Source organism: Furipterus horrens, unplaced genomic scaffold (genome assembly GCF_987537825.1).
Source record: "Furipterus horrens unplaced genomic scaffold, mFurHor1.1.pri manual_scaffold_4, whole genome shotgun sequence".
Taxonomy (NCBI): Eukaryota; Metazoa; Chordata; class Mammalia; order Chiroptera; family Furipteridae; genus Furipterus; species Furipterus horrens.
This window is the reverse complement of record NW_028327174.1, coordinates 190,758,696-190,770,326: the sequence shown is the minus strand read 5'-3', so window position 1 is coordinate 190,770,326 and position 11,631 is coordinate 190,758,696. Positions and strand designations below refer to the sequence as shown.

At 40.8% G+C, this 11,631-nt stretch overlaps 1 protein-coding gene across 1 annotated transcript; it reads right to left on the bottom strand.

Moving 5' to 3' along the window:
• Positions 1-323: 323 nt before the first annotated feature.
• TLR4 (toll like receptor 4) lies at positions 324-10,643 on the bottom strand. Its single transcript, XM_090275978.1, has 3 exons — positions 10,318-10,643; positions 6,658-6,824; positions 324-3,419 (listed from the first exon to the last, which is right to left on the bottom strand). Exons 1-3 carry the CDS (start codon positions 10,408-10,410, stop codon positions 1,157-1,159), a joined length of 2,523 nt encoding a protein of 840 aa, XP_090132104.1. The 5' UTR covers positions 10,411-10,643; the 3' UTR covers positions 324-1,156.
• Between the last annotated feature and the right edge of the window lie 988 nt (positions 10,644-11,631).

The following is an 11,631-nucleotide window of genomic DNA, read 5'->3' as shown; positions in this document are numbered from 1 at the left end:
TAACCCCATTGAGAATATCTATTCTTTCATAAATGTGGTCACAGAGTAACACCCAACAGGAAGAACAGCATGTGCTCCCCACCTTCAGTCACTTCACAAGCCCCTGAGGGATTCGGTGTCTCATCAAACAATACTCATCTGATGCAGCAGAAACCTTTGCTTCGGTCCTGTCACATGGTCACCCTAGCTGTATCAGCGCATGTTCTCCTGGGATCGTCAGGAAGCGCTGACCTCCTGAGGCTGTCCTGCTCTTCCTCCAGCCCAAACTGCTCATTATGAGACCAGGAAGTTGGACTTCTCTCCCCCATTACAATAAGTGCCACTTTCAATCAAATTATTTTAATCTACTTTTATGACAGTCACACCTTAGTAGGTAATACATTTAGAATGACATCAAGTGACAAAGTGACAGAGTGAATTTTACACATTTGTTTGAAAGATAGTGGCTAAATAATGGGTATTTCCAGCATATCTCTAACAACCTTATTGAGATCAAGGTTTATAGAGAAGACAAGTAAAATGAGAACTGAATTTATAAAAACCAAATATATCACGGATTATTAGTTAATAAATAGAACATGCTAAAAAAAAATGACCAAGATGTTTGTGAATATGTATTAATCAGGTTTCCTTAAGAAATTGGTGTAGGTTTTAACCTTTGTAAGGAAACTGACTTGAAGCGGAGGGAGTATCTGAATCATCATCATGCAGAATTTAAATTGTATTCAATAGAAAGGCAAAAGTGAGCAAAGGCCCAGTGTAGTTGAAACTATAACTGCTCTGTTTTAAGGTGGCCAAAATGTAAAATATGAGGTGCTTTCCATTCAAAAGACTCCATAGAATTATGTCCTTTTCTGATGTCACCGGGTCCAGTCACTTAGTTTTCATTCAATTATATGGGGTAAGAGTTAAGTGGACTTTCTCTGTCATGAACACCTTAGCTGAGTTGGTTGAAGCATCTACCTGGAGGTTCTGTATCTTAGCACAGTATTTATTCCCTTTGCACTGTGAACGCCATGAGATCGACAGGCCTGTGTATCTGCGTATGACTGAATCATCTTCCCTTAGTGCAATGCCTACTGTGTTGCAGCTTTGAATACTTGTTCACATGTAGTGGGTCTACCCGGGCAAGAAGCACCTGAGGCGTGTTTGCTCCTCAGGTGGACGTAGTTGCTTCATGCTGGCTGCTTTCTGCACCCTCTGTTCCTTCTGGCTGCCATGGTTTACCATCCAGCAAGGCTTTTCTGAGTCTTCTCCAGAAGATGTGCCGCCCCAGGGCACTGTCCTCCCACTCCAGGTAAGTGTTCCTGCTGAGAAGGCGGTACAGTTCCACTTGCTGCTGGAGCAGGGACTTCTCCAACTTCTGCAGGACGACGAAGATAATGCCTGCATGACTGCTCAGAAACTGCCAGGTCTGGGCAATCTCATACTCAAAAATGCACCATCGGCTCTGGATGAAATGCCGGGACACTACAACTATAACCTTCCGGCTTTTGTGGAAACCTTCCTGGATGATGTTGGCAGCAATGGCCACACCAGGAATGAAGTCTCGGTAGTGGAGGCAGAGCTGAAAGGGAGGCACCCCCTCCTCCAAGTTCTTTACCAACTCATTCCTCACCCACTCCTCATCCTGGCTCGAGTAAATAACAAAGGCATCGTAAGTGCTTTCGCCTCTGCCATACTTTTTGCAGCCAGCCAGAAGCATCAGGTGGAAATAGAACTTATAGACCAGAACTGCTATCACAGATACCACGAGGACAGAGAGAACCGACACGCTAATGATAATCTTGCTCATCTGACACGTGGCATTTCTAAAACTGAAAACAGGCATACCCTGCATATCTGAAGGATCCACACACATCATTTGTTCAGCTCCCACCAAGACGTGGCTATGGTCCCGGACCCACTGCAGGAAACGCATGTGTTCACAAACACAAACAAACTCATTCTGAGTAAGATTTAAGGAAGCTAGACTACTCGGAAAATATTGTAGTTCTTGACTCTTGGCGGCAGCGATACGATTAAAACTGTAATCCAGAACCTGGAGGGGCAGGTGTTTATAAGGAAGGATATCCAAGGACAGGAGGTTGTTGTGACTCATATTTAGGAACCGAAGTTTAGGGAGTGAGCCAAATGCCTCCTGGGACACTCGCTCCAGTTGACACTTAGAGAGGTCCAGGAAGGTCAAATTTGTTAGATCTGTGAAGATATTTGGAAGGAAGTCATTCTCAAAATAATTGCCCGCCATTTTCAAGACTTGGAGGCTGACCAAACCATTAAAGATGCCATGGAAGACAATTCGTGTGTTCGTATAAGAAATATCGAGGTAAAGGAGGTTTTTGAGTGGTAGGAATACTGAAAAATCACTGGCCTGTTTCAAATTGGAATGCTGGAAATCCAGGTGTTCCAATTGCTCTAAGCCCAAGAAGTTTGAACTCATGGTAATAATATCATTGAAGCTCAGATCTAAGTGTTTCAGTTTGTTTGTCCCCAAATATTTCCAAGAACAGCAAGACTTGAAACTCAAGCCATTTCTACTGAGATCTAAAAACTCGAGGATTGGTAGATTGACTTCAGTAAAATGGGTTATACCTTTGTTGGCAGTAAAAACAAACTTTTTGAGAAAGGCAAGCTCCAATCTGGGAAAATATTTAAATTTACAATTAGCCAATTCTAAGTATTGCCATTTGAAATCTTTAGGAAGGCCTTCTAGGTTCTTTAGACGCAGACTCACCAGAGAAATTGTAGAAACATTTGCCAAACAATTTAAGAAGCTAAGAGCATCTTCTGGGAAGCCACCGAAGTGTGCTATTCGGAATTCTTCAATAGTCAAGTTGCACAGTCCCTCCAGGACAGATTTGTCAAACTCTTCTAAGGTCCTTTCATTTTTAAATTCCCCCAGAACCAACCGATTGATTTTTAAACCGGCAAGACCTTGAATACAAGTATTCATTACGTCTGTACTATTAAAATTACTTCTCAAAGTCAGTTCACGGAGCTTAATTTTTTCAAAGGCACCTGGTTGGATAAAGTCTAAAGGGTTGATGGACAAGTCTAAAGAGAGTTTGAACGAGGGCATTCGATGTAGAACCTGCAAGTCTCTATGATAAATATTTTGGATCTTGTTATTGGAGAGGTCCAAGTACTCCAGGTTAGGCAGGTTAGAAAAGTATTCGGGTAACTTGAAGGAAGCAATAAGATTGTGAGCCACATTAAGCTCCCTCAAGGTTTTCAGATGTCCAATGGGTAAGTCGTCTAGAGATGGTCGGTTTGTCTCCACAGCCACCAGTGTCTGTAAACTTGACAGTCCCGAAAAGGCTCCCATGGCTAAACTCTGGATAGGGTTTCCCGTCAAAATCAAGGTGGAGAGATGGTGTAGGCCTTGATATGCATCATCTTCAATGATCTCAATTTCACACCTTCAGGGAAAACAGATACAGATTATATGTTTCTGATGAATAGAAAGCCTAAAATGGAAAAAACAGTCCCAGTCATCTAGCTCTTCACATAGCCCTGCCATTCCATACAATTGTGATAGGCAAAGACATCAAACAAACCAATGAGGACATGAACAAATAAGGAGCTTCACAGCCTTGGTATTATCATACTAGCCACAACGACAATCTGTTTTTTATCACACTAGGTACACATGCTAAGCAGAGAGAGCACATCCATCAAAAGGAAATCAGTTAAAGATCAATAACTGGGGGCATATAAAGTATGTATGGCTGATGGAGTATGTAATAGCCTTGGATCAATTTTAACCATTCCCTGCCACAGGTAACTGTGATCACACATCTGATCGGTACAGATGATACAGATAGTTGTTAGTTGTTAAGCAAGATAAATGACTGGTGAATATCAATTTCAAAGATATAAGAAATTATACCTAAGTGCCACATATACCCTGAGTGTTGATATAAGGTTGTAGTTATCACAGCTAAATGATAGTAACAGGTGACAGGGGTGAGTTTTGTGGAAGAAAAGCCTACTATGAGAGGTTATATCCAGGGCACAGACTCAGACAAAAGGGATCAAAGTAGGCTTCTCTGAGAACACTTAAGTTGAAATTTGTAAGATGAGTAGGGATTAACAAGAAAAGGAAGTGAACAGAACAACAGATACAAAAGCCTCAATTTAGGCAGGCCACCATGCAGGGAGGAACCATGAGAAACTGCATCTGGGTCTGGAGTACAGAGAGGGAAGGGGAGGGGTGTGAGATAGAATTGTGGAGAAAGGTTACAATAAGGCTCGAGGCCTTCAGACCAGAAAAGGGATTTTGAATATACCCCAAGTGAAATGGAAGCCATAGGCGTCCAAGAGACCAGGCTTTTATCCGGCCAACAAACAGGGAGCTAATGGTCAACTCTTCCTGGCACAGCCAGTGCCGGCCAGTTACAGTTTGCAAATGAGTCCTTTACTAGGCCAATCAGAATTACATTTGTAATGGTCCGCTTGCCCTGTCCCCTTCAAGAGGTTTATGGGTAATCAAAGCATTTCGGTCCAAGCTTTTATTATTGATTGGTAATGGGATAGCTGGTAGTGGGTTCCGTAAAAAGGACAATGGAAGGCAGGTGCAAGAAATGGGGGTTCTGGTGTCTCTGCTTATCCTTTTGTATTGCATGATCTTGGGAACTTCTTTTCCCCTCTGGGTCTAGGTTATCACATTTCTAAATGAAGCAGCTAAACATGATTGTTTCTCAAGTTGGTTTTAGTTATATGACTTTATAGCCCATAATCTTAAGTATATTATCATTCTATGCATCAGGCAAGACTAGAAGAGTCTTGCCATGTCTCTGTCTCATCAAAGGGTCCTCACCACTTTAGAGAGTACTAAGATGAAGAAAGCGTTGACCTTGGAAGCAGGAGATGTGAACTTGAATCTCTGCTCTGCAGCCAACAAGATACATGAACATATACAAATCACTTAAATTCTCCAAGCCTCAGTTTCCTTGTCTATAAAAATAAAAATATATCAATAGGTTTCTATTGAAAAAGAACTGCTTCCTGGTCCATCACAAAGCATCCTTAGAGAACTCGTTGAGTTATTGTATGTGAACATTGTGAAGCAATATGGATATCTATTATACTATCATTTGTCCTTGCTCTAATTCAGAATCTCTCACTGGCTAGCCAGAGGGGAAGTTGGTCTCTCTCTGAGCACACATTTAAGGACTCTGAGGGAAGTTCTTTGGGTAGGTGATGGATCAAAGATGAATTATAAGGAAGATTGCATGATAAGAAATTACTTTTTGTTTTTAAAAAGAGGAGGGTTTGTCTGTCGACCTCAATACAGTTCTTGACAAGATTCTTAGTGAGAAAACTGAAGTTTAGAAAGTAATGAAATGCTATAATAATATTACTTTATACTTACAAAGTCTCCTTTATTAAAGTTTTTAATATATATAGCATGTTAACATTCATTATCACATTTAATCCTGTGGGGTAAGTTTTATCATTTCTAATTCACAGATATGAAAACTGAGACTCAGGGAGATGAAGTGACATACCTCAGGCCATGTGGCTATAAATGTTGGTGGAGGAGGACCCGGCTCCGGTCTTATGATTCCACAGGGCTCTATAAACTACACCACTGTCTTTCAAATGCCCAGTTTTTCCTTTGATATACTCTATCACTAAGTTGGAATATAAAACATCAGGTGCTCACTCTTTTACAGAAATATCTACGGTAGGAGAATATTTTCATACTATGCTGTTAGTCTTTATTAGGACTTTCAATAATAAAAGCCATATATGAAGTGTTTCTCTATTTTTCACAAACTGTTACAGAGAATATGGTTCATTATCTAGTCCACTAGCTAAACAGAGTTCATTATTTTTAATAAGGCCCCTAACCAATTTTAAGATTCAGTCCCTGCTCCCCAAATAATGATAATAACTGAACCTGCCCTAATGAATGATATAGTCCCTGCATCAGAAAAGAAAATCTTAGTCACTGTTCACTGCCCATAGTAGATGTTTCCCTTTGATCTTGTCATCTTTCTCCTTGGGTTATTTGTAGCTTTCTAATTCACTATCCTCTACTTCACTTTCAATATTCCAGATATTATTTGAATCCTGCTCAGTTCATGAAATCTGTCTTGACTATTCAGTGCAGAGAAGACCTCTTTTCTGAAAAATACAATGTGTTGCCACTAGTTTGCACATAGTTTATCACCTGCTGTTATATATTGCTATCCTTAACTTGGGTTCAAAATACAAAATCAGAGTCTGTAATATTTGTTGAATGTATATTATGTGCCCAGCACCATGCTTAGGATTTTAACATATTACCTCTTCCACATGGATATACCCTCCTTGATAGCTGGGGTTAATTTTATACCAATATACTCTTGTTTCCTAGCAGAGTGTACAGCATATAGCATGTAGTCCGTAATACCTGCTGATGAAAGAGTTTGAGTGAATTTTCTCTCCTGACTTAAAGGAAAATTCAAAGATAGGATTATCCTTAGAAACTATCTCTTGTCTAACTACCCATTTCACAGATTTTGTCTGTGAAACAGAACTAGAGATAGCAGGTAGCTCGCCCAAAGTTATATAGCAAGTAAGACATCTATTGAATAAATGAACGACTGAATGAAATGATAGAACAATGAACATTTTACCTTGTGCAGTGTCTGAAAATGCATTCATTACCTGGATAAATCCAGCACCTGCAGTTCTGGGAAGTTGGAGAAGCTATGGCTGCCTAAACCCTTCAAGGGGTTAAAGCTCAGGTCCAGTTCCTGGGTTGATCTGGGGATGTTATCAGGGATTTTGTAGAGATTCAGCTCCATGCACTGGTAAGTAATGTTAGGAACCACCTGCAATGATCATACAATTAGATGCACAGTTTAACTGTATGCACTTCAACAGACCTTCCCCTCCACCCCGCAGACCAGAGTCTGAGAGGCCTCTGATACAAGCACAGGGACCAGTCAATCTTCTCTCATCCATTCATCATCCATCCATCCCTTTATATACTCACTTTATACTTATAAAACATCTTACTTTAGATTAAGAAGGGAAGAGCACGTACCAGCTACCCCATATTCTAACCCCTATTATAAGAAAGGCAGCGTTTAGCAAGAAGCAACAGAGTCTAGTGATGAAGACTTAAGGGTCTGGAGTCAAAAAACTTGGAGTTTCGCTTTAGTTCTTACATGTAATTTAGGGCAAAACTCTGTTTTCTAAGCCTCCCTGTTTTATGGAGCCTGGAGAGAGTGCCAGTCAAAGTATTCCGACCTTCCTTAGTCATAGCCCAATTTTTGTCAGTGGCTTCTCTCCCTTGGTTTATTGACTTCTGAGCAGGTGACACAGAAATGGGAAAGAAATCTTCGGAGTGCATGGACTTTAGTGATGGAACCTAGTAAGTTATGTGAAGTGCTTTACGCTGCATTGGTTTCTACGTAGGTTTCTATTATACGTTCTCAAATTCTTTGTAAGCCTTGTTCTCTAAAATCCCATTTAATTTCTGAGGTATTTGAACATGCAATACCTGACTAGTTAGTCAAGGGCACTGACCTCTTTTCCCGTAGACTGTCAAATCAAAAAAATAAAATAAAAAATGACAACAGAACACAATAGTCCAGTGTGAATGAATCAAAATTATACCTACTTTTTGGTCAGAGCAGCAAAAAATATATCTTTTGGTATGCCACAGAATTTTAGTAATTAGTTTATGTGTGTCATGAGATGAAAAAGGTTGAAAATAGCTGCTCTAACAAAGTGGCATGCTTAAACCAACTAATTGTGGCTTTCTGTTGTTTAACACCAACTGAATCTATTAAAAGGATTAAATGAGATAAGGTATTAAAGAGATAATCTCAAAGCCAATTACAGCGTAAATGATCAATAAATGTTAACTTTGACTATTATTAGTTGTTATTAATTCCTTACTATATACCAGCATATGTATTGCTATACACTTTAATTTCCAAATAAAATTTTTAAAGAAGTCAGAGAGACAAAAGAATATGCATAACTTTATTCACGTCTGTTTAAATGTTAATCGGAGCCTCCAGATCTCAATAACTCACCATCTGGAGTAAGGGTTAAAACAGGAGGACAACTCACACTACTGAAAAGGGCCAATAAACAGGCTTGAAAAATATTTACTCTTATTCAGAAAACACAGAGGTCAGTTATGGTTCAGAAAATATGGAGATCACTTCTGTATCCAGGGATAGTAGAAAGCTTTTGAGAAAGAGATTTCAAGGCGGGTCTTGAAGGATGAGCAAGATTTGGAAAGAGGGCAAAGGAGAGAGCAGTGTGAATAAGGAGGGGTGAAACCCTGAGCCCAAGGGGAAGCCGGGGCTGGATAAGGAGATCTTTATACTTTGTCTTGTGGAAATGCTTTTAAATCACTTGACAAAGAAATTGTGCAAGTTCTGGGTACCAGGAACTGAGATATAGTGATAAGTAAAACCAGCAATGACCTCACCCTCTTACAGATTCTATTTCAAAAGGAAAGAAAATGAACAAATGAACAAATACATATATATAATGATGTGCTATAAAAAACAAAGCAGTATAAAAGATTGGAGGCAAATATTGGGGTGGGGAACTGTAGATGAGGTGATCAAGGAGGACTGCCCAGAGGAGGTGACACTTAACAGAGATCTGAATGAAGTAAGGATTAAGTCATGAAATTTCTAGGGCTGCCCTGTCCAACGTGGTCGTCACTAGCCAGTCACCCAGGGCCACTGAGCATGAGAAATATGGAGAGTCCAAACTGAGATGGTAAATATAAAATATATACTAAAGACTGTACCAAAGAAAGAATGTAAAATATTGTACTAATACTCGTAGTTTAGTATAAATTACATTTTGAAATAATATTTTGAATATACTGGGTTTAAAAAACTATGTTTTAAATGTGTTGAGTTAAAAGTTAGTTAAATGTATTATTTGAGTTTAAGGAATATCATGTGGTTCACATGATATCACCACTGGGCAGCACTGACCTAGGGGAAAAGCATTCTGGCTAGAGAAAATAGCCAGTCAAAGGCCCTGTGCTAGGCTATGGTCCTGATAGCAATGGAGAGTTACTGTGTTTTTAAAGAGGGTGATTTGTTAGAACCAAGCCTCAGGAAAAAACAATAACAACAAATGAAAACGTGCAGAGTGGATTAAAGGAAGGGGCTATGGACTCTGGGGACTAGTCGCTGTTCAAGAGTTAAGGCCAGGGGAACTGAGGCCCTGCCCTAGGTTTGCACTGAGGGGAGGGGCAGGCTTTGCAGACAGAAAAACTATAGGCAGAAGGAAAGGGGGAGCCAGAAGTGGATGTGATTTGATCCAGGGTTGACCCTGATTGGAGGATCTCTTCCCCTTAACCTAACAGCGAGAGATGGACAGAGAGAAGGACAAGGTGGAGGGGCTGTGGGGAGGGAATTAGAGAAATAGAGGACCCGGGGATAAGAAATTCATCTCTCTTATACATTAAAGTCTACTGTTTCCCCCAGGTACTTAATTTCAGGATTCTGGCTGGTTATGCTTTTGTTGAGTTTCTGACCCCAGCACACCCTAACTCCCAGGACATTCTCTTCCCCTTCGGGTGCTACTGTGGGATTCCAAAGCAGTTGTGAAAACAGAAGAGATCCGTTGTGAATGTGGTGACAAAACAGCTGGTTGCTGATTCACAGAGAAAACCCCTCATATTAGCTGATGTTTTATGCCTTTCTCTCTTTTTTCCCTTCCTCTCTTTATATTTCTCTCTCTCTTTCTCTATTTCTCTGTCTCTCCCTTTTTTAAGTCTCTTTTCTTTTCTTTGCACTGAATTATGGCTAGATTCAGAAGTATGAGGTCCACTTAGAAAGTTTCTTTCTATTAAAAGACCAAAAAAAAAAAAAAAAGAAAAGAAAAAGAAAGGAAAAAATACCCATCTCCCTGAGATTGAAAGGGGCAAAGTGACTGCTTGAAGCTAAGTACAGATCACCAGCAGAAAGAAATGACAGGAAGCAGCCTTCTTACAACTCGCTATTGAAGTAGGTATTATTGTCATTTTTTAGAGACGGGAGAACTAGTCTCAGAGAGGTTTTATAACTTTTTCAAGGTCACACAGCCCAGGAACCTAAGAACAGTGACTTTAAGCAGGTCTATGTGACCTTAAATCTCAGATGGGACATGATATGGGCTGCCTCTTAGTGCCTTATAACCAGAATTATTTGGTCCCTGTGCCTTCTCAAGTATTGAAGGTAATTTGACTCCTTTTTAGAAATGAAACTAGCCAGGGCACACGGGGAAGTTCTGGGCAGGGGGCGGTTTTTCAGAAACAAGACAAAGTGCACAGGAGATGAGCTGACCCCGAGCACATACCTGCACGCAAGGGTCCCAGCTCTCAGGTCTCAGGCAGGAGAGGAAGGCCATGGCTGGGATCAGAGTCCCAGCCAGGCGGGTGGGAGGCTTCATCCCAGCATTTTCTGCGACCAGAACCGGCCCTGTGACAGCCTGCCGCGCGGGACCCCTCCGTTCTCACCCTGGCTCGGTGCCCCACAGCCGTTACTGTAGTCAAAGCAGCAGAGGACCAGGAGCAAGAGGAAGTGAGACTGGCAGCCTTAGCATTCTGGACTTTTGTTTCTCTAATGTTTCTCTCCCCTGTCTCAGGAGGGGAAGTCAGACAAAGCAGAAAACTTCTGCAGATCAGGGGCTGGACGAGCAGCAAACAGGAAGCTGGCTGTTATCCCACCAAATCATCTGATCTTCGTGCTAGTGAACTGAGGAAAGAAGTCTGACTGGTCAGTCTGTGTAACTGCCCAGGGCGGTGGCTTTCCTACAATGTTTTAGTAGTGGGAACTTACGCACTGGGCTCATTTCTGGGCTGCCATAACAAAGTATCACAAACTGGGGGGCTTAAACAACAGAAAGTTATTTTTTTCCATGTAGATCTGGCAGCAAGAAGTCTGAGATCAAGGTGTCAGAGGGGCTGATTACTTTTCAGGCTCTCTCCTTGGCTTATAGATAGATGTCCATCCTTTCCCTGGGTCTTCACATGATCTTCCCTCTGTGTTCTCCTGGGTCCCGATTTTTTCTTCTTATAAGCACACCAGTCATATTGGATTAGGGCCACCCATCTGGCCTTATTGTACCTTAATTGCCCTTTTAAAGACCCTATCTCAAAATACTTCCTCCTTCTGAGGTATAGAGTTAAGCCTGCAGCATATGAATGGGGGTTGGGGGAGGGGCACAATTCAGCCCATAGCTCCATCCAACCTTGGGAAGAAAATCATGTTTATGAAACTGATGGAAAATAAAGCTCCAGGGAAACAGAGTTTGAAAAGTACAGAAATAGTGGGGAAAAAAATTAGATTGAAGAATCAAATATAATGAAATTCAAATCCAGGAGGGGTGACTTATGGCCTTATGTCCCCGGTCAAGTCGTTCCAACTACCAAGCATTAATTTCTGGTCTGAAAAACGGAATAATAGTTTTAATCACAACAGAAGCTGAAATTTATGAAATGCATAGACTTAAAGCCATGTGACAGTAGTCAAATGACATCAGCCACTAAGCCTTAGTTTTTTGGTCTTTAAAATAAAGATAATCACATTTGTTTTGCATGATTGAATTAAGTTAATTTGCATAAAATGCCTAGTCTAGGGAATGGTTCACCTGTATATTCCATAAATTGGT